This window comes from Erinaceus europaeus, chromosome 11 (assembly GCF_950295315.1).
Source record: "Erinaceus europaeus chromosome 11, mEriEur2.1, whole genome shotgun sequence".
NCBI classification, from domain to species: domain Eukaryota; kingdom Metazoa; phylum Chordata; class Mammalia; order Eulipotyphla; family Erinaceidae; genus Erinaceus; species Erinaceus europaeus.
The window spans coordinates 1715799-1733226 of NC_080172.1; the positions used below are offsets into that span (position 1 = coordinate 1715799).

General features: G+C 45.1%; 2 protein-coding genes across 2 annotated transcripts in view; one reads left to right on the plus strand and one right to left on the minus strand.

Annotated features, from left to right (window-relative positions):
* The window catches only part of NSA2 (NSA2 ribosome biogenesis factor), a 116436-nt gene that overhangs the window by 16458 nt on the left and 82550 nt on the right, over positions 1-17428 (plus strand). The gene's annotated exons all lie outside the window — the stretch shown is intronic.
* The window catches only part of FAM169A (family with sequence similarity 169 member A), a 29200-nt gene that overhangs the window by 5167 nt on the left and 6605 nt on the right, over positions 1-17428 (minus strand). The window contains 5 exon segments of the mRNA XM_060200826.1: positions 5-31; positions 526-565; positions 2394-2509; positions 3644-3772; positions 6531-6710. Coding sequence (XP_060056809.1) covers positions 5-31; positions 526-565; positions 2394-2509; positions 3644-3772; positions 6531-6710 — 492 coding nt within the window.

Genomic DNA, 17428 nt, shown 5'->3' on the forward strand with positions numbered 1-17428 from the left:
CCACGAGTTGAAACCGGTGCCTTAACCTGACCTGAGGAGCAACAGCAGAAGTGCCGTGAATTCTCTGAAGGACGGACAGCCTGATAAAGCAGCAGAGACTCAAGCGCTCTGCTGCTCTGCCTGTATTCCCAGCACTACAGACTCCCCGCATCCCGTACTTGTCAAGCTGAGAAACACTGTCAGTTCTTTTCTATCTTTTGAGGTAACTGTCAAAATTCACTGATTCCTAACAAGTGTCGTGTTACTTTGAGCTTCACTTACCTCATGTTTTAATAATCTTGGAAACTAAACAAGGTAACCATCACTGTCTTTTTTTACAGTAAAACATATATCTCCAGAAAAGAGAGCTATAGCAGTAGCTTCTTGTTCTCTTGTGGCAGAATCAGTGGTAAAGGGGTAAATAAAGGTGGCACTAAAACCTGAATCTAGAGTTTACAGTTCAAGAAACCTTCCGTTACTTTAAGACACACGTCCTCTTTCCTAATTCTAAATGTCTCGTGTTGTTAGATGAGAGGAATTCCTTACCTTCAGAAGGACTTGCAAAGGTATCTTTTAGAGAATCAATCTAAAATAGAAATGTAGATTAAAACCCAAGGTTTTAGCTCCCCCCCCCCCACACACACACTATGAATCTTCTTCATTGACAGTATTTTGAAATGTCTTTTCAGAGAGTCCTCTTTGCCATTAAGAAGACTCATTAAAACAAGAAAAAGGCTAGACCGCCGCTCCAGTCCACTGTGAGCCTGACTTCCCTAGGCCTATGTCCGCAGCAGACAGCAGAGCTCACAGCACTCTGTCTTCAGCCCACATGTTCTCTGTGAGTTTATCCACACTGACCATTTCAACAACTATTTGTTTTCTAACTGTAATCCTGATATAAAGCTTTTTCAAAGCTCTTATATTAATGCCAATAAACATCAAGTCACTAATTCTAGCCAGAAAGCTGTGAGGCATGGTTAGTATCATTCCCCATTCAATAAACTACAAATCCTATCAGCTTGGGCTCTGAGGGCCTTTTAATCCGGCCCCATCCTTTGCATTACCGCTGCTCCAGTTCAAGCCTCTGCCATCTTTAACATGAACTAATCCCAGTGGCCTCCTCGCTGCTACCGCAGCTCAGCCACACGTCCTGAAAGCCCTCCCGTCCTGACTGACCGTCACGTTTTCACATCAGACTGTGCCAGCCCTTTGCTACGAACCAAAGTGCAGTTAAGGAAATAGGTGCTGGCATCTATACATATAGATAACAGACTTCCAACCAGTGATTACAGGTTAAAACACTGACGCCGGGAACACGCTCACAAAGCTATATTAAAGGGGAAGAGCGACCAGAAGCGACCAGGAGTTGCCCTGAAGCGGTACAATGGGTAGAGCAGCACTGGATTCTCAAGCAGAATGTCCCACGTGTCACACTGCCAGTGTCACGTGTGTCAGAGTGATGCTCTGGTTCTCTCTCTTTTCCCTATCTCTCTCATCAACTAATGTCTTAAATAAAGGGGGGGGGGTCGGGCGGTGGCGCAGTGGGTAAAGCGCACGCGGTGCAAAGTGCAAGGACCGGCTTAAGGATCCCGGTTCGAGCCCCCGGCTCCCCACCTGCAGGGGAGTCGCTTTACAGGTGGTGAAGCAGGTCTGCAGGTGTCTGTCTTTCTCTTCCCCTCTCTGTCTTCCCCTCCTCTCTCCATTTCTCTCTGTCCTATCCAACAGCAAACAACATTAACAATAATAGTAATAACCACAACAAGGGCAATAAAAGGGGGAAACAACGGCCTCCAGGAGCAGTGGGTTCATGGTGGAGGCACTGAGCCCCAGCAATAACCCTGGAGGCAAAAAAAAAAAAAAAGGACACAATGAAATTAAAACATGGCAGAAGCATGCTTATTCAATGAATATTTACAAAAATGTAAATAGTCGCTTTATTTGGGGCAGTAGGGCTACAGGTCCACTTCTCTCTTATTTTCTGTGTCTTCTAGCTTACCTTTAATTAGCATACAATACTATAAATATGTACATTACATTTTGTTCAATGAAATAAATATGTACATTACATTTTGTTCAATGAAATAAATCTGAAATGACCATTTCACAGACACACACACACACACACACAAAACTACCACAGTAGAGAGTAAACACATTTTTTTTTTGAATGAATTATAACATTTATAAATTAAGTCTTCTTGTGTCTAAGGCTCCAAAGTCCCAGGTTCAATCCCCCTCATCACCATAAACCAGAGTTGACCAGTGCTCTGTTAATAAATACATATCTCTAAAAATGAGACATGCTTTGAATATTTAATAATGCATTAAAATAGCTATTTTAAATGTGCTTGAACGAATTCTAAGGAGGCAGGAGAAAACCCTCACTCCCTACGAGAAGCATACGCTGCACCCACCGTCAGCTGCGTCTCACTGGGCTGGCCGTCTTCGCTCCTGGCTTCACAGTCTGGGACGGGCACAAGGCCATATTCTCCACACATGGGCTTTCTGGCATCATTCTGAGAAACTGCGGCTGTGTTAGAGAATTTAAGAAAGATCTTAACCTCGCCAGCATTTGGTTCTAATGGTAACACAAAATTCATCTTCATAAAAGCCCTAGAGACAGTCGGGCGGTGGCGCAGTGGGTTAAGCGCACGTGGCACAAAGCGCAGGGACCGGCGTCAGGATCCCGGTTCGAGCCCCCGGCTCCCCACCTGCAGGGGAGTCGCTTCACGGGCAGTGAAGCAGGTCTGCAGGTGTCTATCTTTCTCTCTCCCCCCTCTCCCTGTCTTCCCCTCCTCTCTCCATTTCTCTCTGTCCTATCCAACAACAAAGCAACGTCAACAATGGCAATAATAACCGCAACGAGGCTGCAACAACTAGGGCAACAAAAAGGGGGGGAAATGGCCTCCAGGAGCGGTGGATCCATGGTGCAGGCACCGAGCCCAGCAATAACCCTGGAGGGAAAAAAAAAGCCCTAGAGAGCATCCCAGACAGACAGACAGGTGCTGGACACCTAGCAGGGGCTTCTCGCTGGCCAAGCGCTTACAGTAAAGCCGTGCAGTGGCGAGTGTTAGCGGACTGTGTGCCGCATCTCTGCAGAAAGATGTATGAGACTGAGGACGCCTTTCAGTCCCTGAAGTCTACTCTATGCTGTTTATTTCTTAGCCACCAATTCCAATGCACTTTCTCGGGTTGTTTGTTTGTTTTTGCCTCCAGGGTTATCACTGGGGCTCAGTGCCGACACTACGAATCCACTGCTCCGGGCGGCCATTTTTTCCTTTACTAGATAGGACAGAGAGAAATTGAGAGAAGGGGGAAGAGAGAAAGACAGACACCTGCAGACCTGCTTCACTGCTTGCAAAACTTCCTCCTGCAGGTGGGGAGCCGGGAGCGCGTACCCAGGTCCTCACTCAGGTCTTTGCACTTAGTACTTTGTGCGATTAACTGGGTGCTCAACCACTGGGTCCCCCAATGCACTTTCTATAGGGCTGCTCCCATTCCCCTGATTATATTAATGACTCACCTGTCAATACAAAACAAAAGTCTGGAGCTAGAAATGCCACCCTACATGCACCGCTACTCTGGAAAAGCAGACGCACCCATCCTGAAACCCAGCTGACTGTACGTACGGACAGATCTGTGTTAAAACTGAAAACGTTCTTACTTGCGATTCGAAGTGTTTCTCTCTGTAGTGCTCTGCTGACTGGTACGCGCTGGCACCAGTGCCCGACACCTTCAACTTCCCAAAGCAGTTCGTGGTCTCCAGGATATTTGTCGAAATATTGTTTGCAAGCTGGAAAACACGTTAACAAGTTTCTAACAATCACACACACAGTTGTCGATGATTTTTGGAAAACACAGCGAAGAGATGGAAGTGGTCCGGGCTCACTTAACTGATGCTAACAGGATCCTGAGACCAGAACATCAAGGCAACACAAGAGCAGAAAATTGGGGGCCCGGGAGATGGCCTCTCGCAAGGGAGCCTTGCAAGAACATCTCAGGGCGCGGGCCCAATTCCCAGAGCCGAATACCGTGGTGGGCGGAGTGGGGGCCTGGGGTTCTTTCTCCCTCTCCCTCTCAGTAAGAAAAGGAAATGTGCATGAGGGCGTCTTCATCTATGGATGAAACTTCTTACTAGAACCTCAAAGTAAAGTACTGGCATGGGGCTGGGGAGGCAGCCTAATGGTTATGCAAGACTTTCTTCAAGCCCGAGGCTCCAAAGACCCAGGTTCAGTCCCCAGCTCCACCATAAGCCAGAGCTGGTATTGCACCAAAGTACAAGGTGGGTGGGGAGAGTACAGATCCAAGAAGGATGACAGAGGACCTAGTGGGGGTTGTATTGTTATATGGGAAACTGGGAAATGTTTGCACGTACAAACTATTGTATTTACTGCTGAATGTAGAACATTAATTCCCCAATAAAGAAATAAAAAAAAAAATAAAAATAAATTAAAAAGCCAGAGCTGAGCAGGGCTCTGGTAGTTCTCTGTGTATGCATCTTTCTCTCTGTATCCCTCTTTCACTAAAAATAAAAATTTTTTTAAAAGTGGTCCGGGATGTGGCGCAGTGGTTAAAGCACTGGATTCTCAAGCATGAGGTCCCAAGGTCCCGAGGTCAATCCCCGGCAGCACATGTACCAGAGTGGTGTCTGGCTCTCTCTCTCTCTCCTCCTATCTTCCTCATAAATAAATTCAAATAATAATAATAATAATAACAATAATAAAGTGTTGGCATGAACAAGCAATAAATCTCCTAGTGAACCTTGCAGGCCAGTGTTATTTGATGGATTTACTCTTGCTTTTATGTCACACTCCCTGATTACCCTCTGTTCTCCAAAGCAATCACTTATTCATTTCTTAATTAGTATTCTTATTATTTTACCAAAGCACTGCTCAGCTCTGGCTGATGGCAGTGTGGGGGGATTGAACCTGGACTTTGGAGCCTCAAGCATGAAAGTCTTTTGCATAACCAGTGTGCTGCCTTCCCTCCGCCCTTCCAAAGCAATGAGTAAAACAGCATGTCACTAGAGCAAAAACAGGCACATATGGCCAAGAACAAACCTCCCAGAAAGAACCCGGCATACACGGGCATCTAATCTCAGCGCTTTGGAGAGACTAGCGCACGAGGAGGGCTGTTTGAAGCTCTCTCCCCTGCCAGCTCTGGTTCCTAGCGGCGGGTTTTGGGATGCTGTGGGTGTTCTGACAGTATTCTGTGTCTCCCTAGCACCTTCAATTTTCCTGGCTGCCTTCTGAGACCTTTAGTTTTGTCTAGAGCTTGTGAGTTCCCCGATACTGGCCGTCTAGGTGCAAATTCTTTGCGGGAAACATAACCAGACTGACTTGTGCTACTCAGGTGAAAAGGGAAGTGGAAAGGACGGGCAGTGGCTGAACAGGTAAAGAGCACGAGTAGCAGGGCACAAGGACCCGGGTTCAAGGCCCTGGTCCCCACCAGCAGGGGGAAAGCTTCATGAGCGGTGAAGCAGGGCAGCAGGTGTCTCTCTCTCTATGTATTTTATGTATTTCTCTATACATCAACAATTAAAATAAAGTTCACTTTGCAAAAAGGGAAATTAACGTGATGCAACGCCTTAGCACACGGCGCACTGACTACCGCATCACAGCAAAATAGTGAGTGCAACAGTCTAGAATTCATTCATTAGAAAGCTCAAGAATAAAAGAAAGAAAGGGAGTCGGGTGGTGGCGCAGCGGGTTAAGCGCACGTGGCGCAAAGCGCAAGGACCAGCGTAAGGATCCCTGTTCGAGCCCCCGGCTCCCCACCTGCAGGGGAGTCGGTTCACAGGCGGTGAAGCAGGTCTGGAGGTGTCTGTCTTTCTTTCCCCCTCTCTGTCTTCCCCTCCTCTCTCCATTTCTCTCTGTCCTATCCAACAACAACGATATCACTAACAACAATAACTACAACAATAAAACAACAAGGGCAACATAAGAGAATAAATTAATAAATTTTTTTTTTTTTAATTAAAAAAGGAGTTATCAGGGATCGGGTGGTAGTGCAGTGGGTTAAGTGCACATGACATGAAGCACAAGGACCAGCATAAGGATCCCGGTTCCAGCCCCCAGCTCCCCACCTGCAGGGGAGTCGCTTCCCCTCCTCTCTCCATTTCTCTCTGTCCTATCCAACAACAACGATGACATCAATAACAACAACAATAAAACAACAAGGGCAACAAAAAGGGAAAACATATTAAAAAAAATTTTTAGTGAATAAGCTGTCAGTTTTATGTGTGCATATTTACAAGATTCTGCAAGAACAAGTCACAAGGGGCACGGAGATGAGTGTGGCTTCTTTTTTCTAACTTCACCCACTCACTCACCTGTGTACAGGAGATGAGTGTGGCTTCTTTTTTCTAACTTCACCCACTCACTCACCTGTGTACAGGAGATGAGTGTGGCTTCTTTTTTCTAACTTCACCCACTCACTCACCTGTGTACAGGAGATGAGTGTGGCTTCTTTTTTCTAACTTCACCCACTCACTCACCTGTGTACAGGAGATGAGTGTGGCTTCTTTTTTCTAACTTCACCCACTCACTCACCTGTGTACAGGAGAGAGGAGAGGGGGTAGCGCAGGCCGAGGGCATCTTCTGTGAAGGAGTCGACAAAGTCCTCCAGCATGTGAAGCCCCAAGTCCCGGCCGCGGTGTTTCTTCCTTATGAACATCGTGTCCAGGACGGGCAGCTGATAGCTCTGAGTGAGGAACGAGGTGCACGTGCTTCCTGCAGCCACAAACACCAACGAGGCTTCTCGTGAAAAGGCCATAAGCACACACATCTGGATGCAAGCAAATTCAGTCTCTCTAAACTTACTGACACCTCCCCACATCCAGAAAAGATTCGACATCTTAATAGACACTTAATTTCGGGAGTCGGGCGGTGGCGCAGTGGGTTAAGCGCACGTGGCGCAAAGCGCAGGGACCGGCGTAAGGATCCCGGTTCGAGCCCCCGGCTCCCCACCTGCAGGGGAGTCGCTTCACAGGCGGTGAAGCAGGTCTGCAGGTGTCTGTCTCTCTCTTCCCTTCTCTGTCTTCTCCTCCTCTCTCCATTTCTCTCTGTCCTATCCAACAACAAAGCAACGTCAACAATGGCAATAATAACCGCAACGAGGCTGCAACAACTAGGGCAACAAAAAAAAAAAAGGAAAAAAAAATAGACACTTAATTTCGATCATGAGATTTCTATTTTATTTTTATGTCAAACACATGTATGGTTTTTTATATATTATTTATTGTTATTTAATTTGGATGGAGACAGAAATTAAGAAGGAAGAAAAGATAAGAGAGGAAGCAAGAGTCAGTGTCTTGCACCAAAGTCAAGGACTCTGGGTGGGGGGAGGGTTCAGGTCCTGGAACAGGATGGCAGAGGAGGACCTAGTGGGGGCTGAACTGTTATGTGGGAGACTGGGAAATGGTACGCATGTACCAACTACTGTGTTTACTGTCGACTGTGAACCATTAATCCCCCAGTAATTTTTTTTTAATTTATTTCTTTATTGGGGAATTAATGTTTTACATTCAACAGTAAATACAATAGTTTGTACATGCATAACATTCCCCAGATTCCCATTTAACAATACAACCCCCACTATGTCATTCATCATCTTTCATGGACCTGTATTCTCCCCACCCACCCACCCCAGAGTCTTTTACTTGGGTGCGATACGCCAATTCCATTTCAGGTTCTACTTGTGTTTTCGTTTCTGAACTTGTTTTTCAACTTCTGCCTGAGAGTGAGATCATCCCATATTCATCCTTCTGTTTCTGACTTATTTCACATAACATGATTTTTTCAAGGTCCATCCAAGATCGGCTGAAAACGGTGAAGTCACCATTTTTTACAGCTGAGTAGTATTCCATTATGTATATATACTACTACTTGCTCAGCCACTCATCTGTTGTTGGACACCTGGGTTGCTTCCAGGTTTTTGCTTCCCCCAGTAAATTTAAAGAGGGGGAGTGAGAGAGATGCCTGTCACACTGCTTCAACACTCATGAGTCCCCCCCCCACCCCCTTGCAGGTGGGGACCAGGGGTTTGAACCTGAGTACTTATGCGCTGTGACGCGTGCACTAAACCAGGTGCACCTCCCAGCCCCTAAATATACACATGTCATGCTATTATTTTTTTTTTACAGATATTTATTTTCACCAGAACATTATTCAGCTTTGGCTGGTGGTGGTGTGTGGGACTGAACCTGGAGCCTCAGGCGTGACAGTCCCTTTGCGTGACTGCTGTGCTCTCTGGCCCATGCCCCCACGCTATGCCATCAAATGTTTCCCAGCCGCTACTAATTATAATGTGTGCAAGTGCTAAGAAGAGCTTGTTGTGTCTGCCAACAGTATTGTTTAACAGAAAACAAATAACTTACTGTGTCATGAAGGATACACTGGCCTATGTCTATCTCTGTCTGCAGGCTTACACACCTTTAAAACTCGCCAGCTATTTACATTTCAGGTTAAGGGGCCGGGTGGTGGCGCACCTGATGGAGCACACATTTACAGTGCACAAGGACCCAGGTTCAAACCCCTGGTCCCCACCTGCAGGGAAGAAGCTTCTTGAGTGGTGGAGCAGGGCTGCAGGTGTCTCTCTGTCTCTCTCCCTCTCTATATTCACCTCCCCTCTCAATCTCTGGCTGTCTCTATCTAATAAATAAATAAATAAATAAATAAATAAATTTTTCAGGTGGGGGCCAGGCGGTGGCGCACCTGGTTAAGTGCACACATTACAGTGCACGAGGTCCCGGGTTCAAGGCCCTGGTCCCCACCTGCAGGGAAAAGCTTCATGAGTGGTGAAGCAGGGCTGCAGGTGTCTATCTGTCTCTTCCCCTATTTCCTTCTACTCTTGATTTCTCTGTATCAAATAAATAAATAAAAATAGCTTAAAATTTTTTTTTTCAGGTTAAGGGTGGGGGAGATAGTATAATGGTTCTGCAAAGAGACTCTTATGCCTCAGGCTCTGAGGTACCAAGTTCAATCCCCTGCACCACCATAAGCCAGAGATGAATAGGGCTCTGGTAAAAAATAAATAAATAAAACAAAGTTTCAGTTGAAGAGTTTTGGTGACTCTCTAGTGTCTAACTCCAACCTTAGTGCCTAAACATTCACCTTTTTCCTCTGCGTCTTCCTAGTAAATGTAGCTCCTTGTGTTCGTCTAGTCAATGATGCCAACAAATCGAAAACCTCCTATTGTTTAAAGACTAGGAACTGAGGCTAGTTGGAAACATTTGTCTTCGAAATGGCTTAGTACGCACAGCAGGTTAGCTAGCAAACACTTCAATATATGTCTTGTAAGTTGAAGGCTAGACAGGACACAGTCTCAAGTTTATTAAATGTGTCTCTCCTTACTGGCACAAGCTGACTTGCTGTGAGAGCTGGTTGGGGATTCCCACGCCGGAAATTCAGAGCAGGTTTGGGGAACCTTCTTCCTAGCAGGGCCCCTTTGAATGTTTGTAACAGTATTCATGGGGAATACAGAATAACCAACTTAAAAAGTATCACTTGGTACTGTCAGGAAAACAAGCTGTAGTTGTCTTGGCGAAGACACTGGCTCGACATTCCCCAGCCCTGGTTTATTGTTTTTTCAAGTCTATTTCTAGCTCTGTTAGGACAGAGAGAAACAGAGAAGGACATAGGGGGTCAGAGAGAGACACCGGCAGCCCTGCTTCACCACTTGCAAAGCTTTCCCCCTGCAGGTGGGGACCAGGGGTTTGAACCAGGGTCCTTGTGCGCTCAACTGGGTGCACCACCACCCAGCCCCCGGCCCTGCTTTAGAAAGAGAGAATGAGAGAGAGGAGAGAGAAGAAACAGGCATCGCGACACTGCTCCCTGGAGCTGGTGTTCCCGGGTCGTGCTGGGGTTTGAAGCCAGAGCCTCACTCACCCAGGAGAGCCCTTTCCTGACCCTGATGTATCGGACGGCAGTTTACGAGCTGCCGCTCTGGAGCGGGGTTCCCGGCTGTGCACTCATCTGGCATCAAGCCAACCGCTAGTCCGCACTGTTCTCCTTTTGCTTCACGTCTACTCCGCTCCGCCTGCTTGTGTGCTGCTGGAATATCCTAACGCTGATGTGCAAGGACATGCGGCAGACAGTCCGCAACAGAAACCAAAGCCTCGGACTTCACACCTTCAATATATGAAAACTCACTTTTCTGTGAGTCTGATGGCTGGTCTCACCATCCGGCTCCTGTGACCAATGCCGGTTTCTCTCTTCCTTTCTCTCTCTCTCTCTCTCTCTCTCTCTCTCTCTCTCTCTTTTGCCAGAGCCCTGCTCAGCTCTGGTTCATGGCGATGTGGGGAACTGAACCTGGGACTTTGGAGCTTCAGGCATGAGAGTCTCTTTGCAGAACCATGATGCTGTCTACCCCCCAGCCACCCAAGGCCAGTTTCTCTAAGTGCCTTGCAGTCAGAGCTCTCTCATAGGAATCACAAGCAGTGATTATAAAATTAAAAGGACATGTGGTGATAGCCCAAGGATGAGGCAGCACTGAGCAGAGAAAGCCCTGACCGCCAACCGCTCGTAGTACAAAGTCTAAGAATTAGACTTTATTCTTGTGCGAGCTTCAGAGTCCTTAGATTTCACTCTAAGAAGAAAATCCTACAAATAGCACTGTGCTCTTTTTCCCCCCCACACAAATGTTTCCTTTAGGGGCCGCGTGGTAGCACACCTGGTGGAGCACATGTCACAGTGAGCAAGGACCCAGGTTCGAGCCCCCCGGCCCCCACCTGCAGGGGGAAAACTTTTAAGAGTCGTGGAGCAGGCCTGCAGGTGTTTCTCTGTCTCTGTCCTTCTCTATCTCCACCTCCCTTCTCAATTTCTGTTTCTATCCAATCATAAATAAAATAAGACTTGAAAAACAAAAGAAAGGAAAACTTCTCATGTTGCCAGTTACTTCAGATACAACAGACAGCACAAGTACCAAAGTAAAAACTACAACATGGTACCTTGGGAAGTGGTTTTATTAAATTTATCAAATAAAACAAAATGAAGCCTAGCACTGCAGGGCCCAGTAAATGCTCCCTTAGTGTTCCTCAGCCCTTCCCTTCGGCTGCCTCCTCCCTCTTCACGCTTCCTCTGCTCAGCCTCACTCGGAAACGCAACGACTGCAAATGCTGCGACCCTCATCTTAAACTGCTGTACGGCATGAGAGTGACGGCAAGATCTAGAATCTAAGAGCTCGTGTCGGCTGAAGTGAGGACTGCATCATCTGCCCAGCAGACAGAAAAGAAAAACGCTGGGCAAATCCTGACACCTGTCATGGGACAGACACGAGTCTCTTCACTCGGATAAGGAGCCTGCCGTGTAGGGGAACTACAGAGCACACCACACTTAAAGGCAGACCGCTGGGGACTTTCCCCTAAGGGCAGGAACCAGAGAAGAGCATTTCCTGTCGCTGTTCTATTGTTATTATTTTATTTATTATTGGATAGGGACAGAGAGAAATAGAGGGGAGGGGAAGAGAGTGAGAGAGAAAGAGACAGAGAAACTGAGAGGGGATGAGGAAGAGACTGAGAGGGACCAGGTGTGCCACCGCTTGGCCCTCTCCTCTTGCTGTTTCTTTTTTTTTTTAATATTTATTTTTCCTTTTGTTGCCCTTGTTTCTTATTGTTATTGTTATTGATGCATCATTAGATAGGACAGAGAGAAATGGAGAGAGGAGGGGAAGACAGAGAGGGGGAGAGAAAGACAGACACCTGCAGACCTGCTTCACCGCCTGTGAAACGACTCCCCTGCAGGTGGGGAGCCGGGGCTCGAACCTGGATCCTTATGCCGGTCCTTGCGCTTTGTGCCACGTGCGCTTAACCCGCTGTGCCCGCCCGACTCCCTCCTCTCGCTGTTTCTAAACATCATATTGGAGATGCATTTAAGCCAGAGCAATTAGGCAATAAAAATAATAATAAAAGGCACTCAGACTAGAAAGAAGCAAAACTATCTCTACTGAGAGACGATATGCCTTCTCAGAGATGCTCCCAACTGTTCTGCCTAGAACAGACGTCCTTTGGGTTTCTTCCTGACCAGTGAGAGTGAGAGAGGCCATCTGGAACCCTGTGCTCTATGCTGGTGGGGGACTCAAGCAGCTGGTGGGACTGGTGTGCAGACGCCCATCCCACAAGGAGGAGAACTGGGTCCACATGACCGCTGCCTTGCAGGTCACTGTCTCCCTAATAGCACTAAAAAGTGGAGGTGGAGGGAGCTTGTCACTCACGTGTCTGCTCTGAGTTTACAGAACTGTCCGCACTAGCTGCACTAGCTCTCAATTTCAACCTGTCTTTCTCCGACCCAGAGTCCTCGCTTTTTGTTGTCCGAGACTTGCAGGGGCTGAGCGCCTGCCCGATCCCACTGCCCTAGGTGGACCCTCTCCCCTGACAGCCCTCCGGCCCCCAGACAGAGAGGACAGCCGCCACGGCGCGTCCTGATGCTCACGCGGCTTCCCGGGGAGGGCGGGAGCTCAGAGCAAGTAGCTCAAGGTGAGGGGGGCACAGAGCCCGCTGAGCTGCCTGCCTGCCCCCAGACGGTCTTTCCTCATGAGCACAGTCAGAGTTCTTTTTGTTTTAATATTAATTTATTTACTTATTCCCTTTTGTTGCCCTTGTTGTTTTATGGTTGTAGTTATTGATGTCGTTATTGTTGGATAGGACAGAGAGAAATGGAGAGAGGAGGGGAAGACAGAGAGGGGGAGAGAAAGACAGACGCCTGCAGACCTGCTTCACCGCCTGGGAAGCGACTCCCCTGCGGGTGGGGAGCCGGGGGCTCGAACCGGGATCTTTACGCCGGTCCTTGCGCTTCGTGTGGCTTGCGCTTAACCCGCTGCACTACTGCCCGACTCCCAGGTTTCTTGCTAATATATATATATATGGAATGTTTTTGTCACTTCTTCAGAGTGTGTATTTAATAATTTTCAAAAATATATGTTCTAGTTTTCTTTGCAAAGAAAAATACTTTCAGAAGAATGAAGTGACTACTGATTCAAATCAAATCAATTCCAATTCAAGTAAATGGTTATTGGTTCAAATCGATGGGCACGAAAGGGGGAGAGGAAGAGAGACACCTGCAGACCTGCTTCACCGCTTGTAAGGAGACTCCCCTGCAGATACTTATCTTGTATAGTCATGAAAATAAAAATATCGGAACTTCCGGAGGCGGAGCTACGAGCAGCAGATCGCTTTCTCTCCTCTCCTCTCCTCTCCCGGATCAACTAGGAATACCAAAGGAGACCACCCGGACCGAAACAAGACAGGACTAGAATGACCACAGAAACCCAGTAAATCACCTGTGAGTACAAACACGCGTGGCTGGTGACAGAGAGGAGAGAGGGGCCTAAGGAGAGATTAAGTGACTGCTAACAATTCGACAGTTTGTCAGTGGAGACACCACCTCCAGTCTGCTCCACCAACAAGGGGACAGCTGAAGGGAGGAAAGGACTCCCCAGAGACTCACCAAGTACAACTCTGAGTCTCCATTGCTACTACCCTCAGATTCTGGAGCAGCAACAGGGAGGGACACCAGGGCACAGAGATCTAACCGGGAAACTCAGGAGAAGACCTATACCTCGGTGGCATAGCTGAAGGGCTGTGAAAGTCTCTTTGCATAACCACTGGATTATCTCTGCCACACCCTGCTTTATCTCTTGGTCAGGAGTCATTGATTAAGCCAAGAAGCCTATTGATAGTTTAAAAGCCCTCAGGCTACCATAGCCTACAGGGGAAAAAAAAAGGCTTTTACACCACTGAACTCCAACTCAGGGATTGAAAAAACTGTTAACTTATATAAAATGGTTAAAACAACAAGAAAAAATAATGGAGACTCAACCAGGACAAGAGTCCAGCTAAAAGTCCTCCAGAGGGCGAAGTGCAAAACAACGAGTTCAACATCCAAACATTAGCTAAGGAAATAATAACAGGAGTGAGTAAAGAATTTGAAAAAATTGTAATCAGAACTGCAGGAACAACAAATGAGAATATGGAAGAAAATTCTAATAATCGCATGGTTATTAGAGAGCTGAAAGCTGAAATTGCTGAGCTAAGAAGGCAACTAGCTGAACAAGCTAAAACAGTTATCAGAGCAGGGCAACAAAATAGATGAACTCCAGAAAGCAGTAGAGGGCAGAGAGAATAGAATCAATGAGGCTGAAGACAGAATTAGCAAGATTGAGGATGAATTAGAGACAATTAAAAAAGAAGTAAGAGATCTCAAAAAGAGATTAAGAGATGCTGAAAACAACAACAGAGTCCTATGGGATGACTTCAAAAGAAACAATATACGCATTATTGGCTTACCAGAGGAAGAAAGAGAAGGGGAGGAAGAAAGCGTTCTCCAGGCCATAATAGCTGAAAATTTCTCTAGTCTAGACAACACCAAAGACATAAAGATTCAAGAAGCCCAGAGGGTCCCAAACAGAATTAACCCAGACCTAAAGACACCAAGACATGTCATACTTAGATTGGAAAGGAATAAGGATAAAGAAAGGATCCTCAAGGCTGCAAGAGAAAAACAAAGAGTCACCTACAAAGGAAAACCCATAAGATTAGCAGCGGACTTCTCCATACAAACACTACAGGCCAGAAGAGAATGGCAAGATATCTATCGAGTGCTCAATGAGAAAGGCTTTCAGCCAAGAATACTATATCCTGCTAGATTGTCATTCAGACTAGATGGAGGCATCAAAACCTTCTCAGACAAGCAACAGTTGAAGGAAGCAACCATCACCAAGCCTGCCTTGAAAGAAGTTCTGAAAGGTTTCCTATAAACAACCAGACCACCACAAATAGAACATATATCAAAACACTCTAAAACTCTACAAGAATGGCGTTAAAATATCTTCAATCTTTGATATCAATAAATGTGAATGGCCTGAATTCACCTATTAAAAGACACAGAGTAGGAAGATGGATCAGAAAACACAACCCAACAATATGTTGTCTACAGGAAACTCACCTAACGCAACAAGACAAACACAGACTTAAAGTGAAAGGATGGAAAACTATCATACAAGCCAATGGCCCACAAAAAAGGGCAGGAACAGCTATTCTCATATCTGACATGATAGACTTTAAAATAGATAAGATTAAAAAAGATAGGAATGGACACTACTTAATGCTCAGAGGATCAGTCAATCAAGAGGACTTAACAATTATTAATATCAATGCACCCAATGAGAAGCCATCTAAATACATCAAACTTCTACTGAAAGAGCTACAGCAATATATTAACAGTAACACAATCATAGTAGGGGACTTCAACACCCCACTATCTCAACTTGACAGATCATCCAGGAAGAAAATCAGTAAAGACATAAGGGAGCTAAATGAAGAGATAGATAAACTAGAACTATTGGACATTTTCAGAGTCATTCATCCCAAGAAACTGGAATACACATTTTACTCAAATCCACATGGATCATTCTCAAGGATAGACCATATGTTAGGCCACAAAGACAGCATCAGCCAATTCAAGAGCACTGAAATCATCCCAAGCATCTTCTCAGACCACAGTGGAATTAAACTAACACTTAACAATCAACAAAAGATTAGTAACAGTGCCAAAATGTGGAAGCTCAACAGTACACTTCTTAACAACTTCTGGGTCAAAGAGGAAATCAAGGAAGAAATCAAAATGTTTCGAGAGTTCAATGAAAATGAAGACACAAGCTATCAAAATATTTGGGACACAGCTAAAGCAGTCCTAAGAGGGAAGTTCATAGCTATACAAGCACACATTAGGAAACAAGAAAAGGCACAAATAAACAGCCTGATTGCACATCTTAAAGACCTAGAAGAAGAACAACAAAGGAACCCTAAAGCAACCAGAAGGACAGAAATTACTAAAGTTAGGGCAGAAATAAATAACATTGAGAATAGGAAAACCATACAAAAGATCAATGAAAGTAAATGTTGGTTCTTCGAAAGAGTAAACAAAATCGACAAACCTTTAGCCAGACTCACAAAACAAAAAGGGGAGAAGACCCAAATAAATCGGATAGTAAATGAAAGAGGAGATATCACAACAGACACTGCAGAAATTCAACATATCATGCGAGGCTTCTATGAACAACTATATGCCACCAAGTTAGAGAACCTGGAAGAAATGAATGATTTCCTAGATACCTACCAACTTCCAAAACTAAGTAAAGAGGAAGTGGATAACATGAACAGGCCCATCACAGCTAATGAAATTGAAACAGTTATCAAAAATCTTCCCAAAAATAAAAGTCCTGGACCAGATGGTTTTACAAATGAATTCTACAAAACTTTCAAAGAAGAACTAATACCTCTACTTTTAAAAGTCTTCCAGAAGATTGAAGACACTGGAATACTCCCTGCCAGCTTCTATGAAGTCAACATCACCCTGATACCAAAAGCAGACAGGGACACAACCAAAAAAGAAAACTACAGACCAATATCTCTGATGAACATAGATGCGAAAATATTGAACAAAATTCTAGCCAACCGGATACAGCAGTATATCAAAAAAATTGTTCATCATGACCAAGTGGGGTTTATCCCAGGCATGCAAGGTTGGTTTAATATACGTAAATCAATCAATGTGATCCACCACATCAACAAAAGCAAGACCAAAAACCACATGGTCATATCAATAGATGCAGAGAAAGCCTTTGACAAAATACAACATCCCTTTATGATCAAAACACTACAAAAAATAGGAATAGATGGAAAATTCCTGAAGATAGTGGAGTCTATATATAGCAAACCTACAGCCAACATCATACTCAATGGTGAAAAACTGGAAGCATTTCCCCTCAGATCAGGTACTAGACAGGGCTGCCCACTATCACCATTACTATTCAACATAGTGTTGGAAGTTCTTGCCATAGCAATCAGGCAGGAGCAAGGAATTAAAGGCATACAGATTGGAAGAGAAGAAGTCAAACTCTCCTTATTTGCAGATGACATGATAGTATACATGGAAAAACCTAAGGAATCTAGCAAGAAGCTTTTGGAAATCATCAGGCAATACAGTAATGTGTCAGGCTATAAAATTAACATTCAAAAGTCAGTGGCATTCCTCTATGCAAACACTAAGTTAGAAGAAATTGAAATCCAGAAATCAGTTCCTTTTTCTATAGCAACAAAAACAATAAAATATCTAGGAATAAACCTAACCAAAGAAGTGAAAGACTTGTATACTGAAAATTATGAGTCACTACTCAAAGAAATTGAAAAAGACACAAAGAAGTGGAAAGATATTCCATGCTCATGGGTTGGAAGAATTAACATCATCAAAATGAATATATTACCCAGAGCCATCTACAAATTTAATGCTATCCCCATCAAGATCCCAAGCACATTTTTTAGGAGAATAGAAAAAATGCTACAAATGTTTATCTGGAACCAGAAAAGACCTAGAATTGCCAAAACAATCTTGAGAAAAAAGAACAGAACTGGAGGCATCACACTGCCAGATCTCAAACTATATTATAGGGCCAT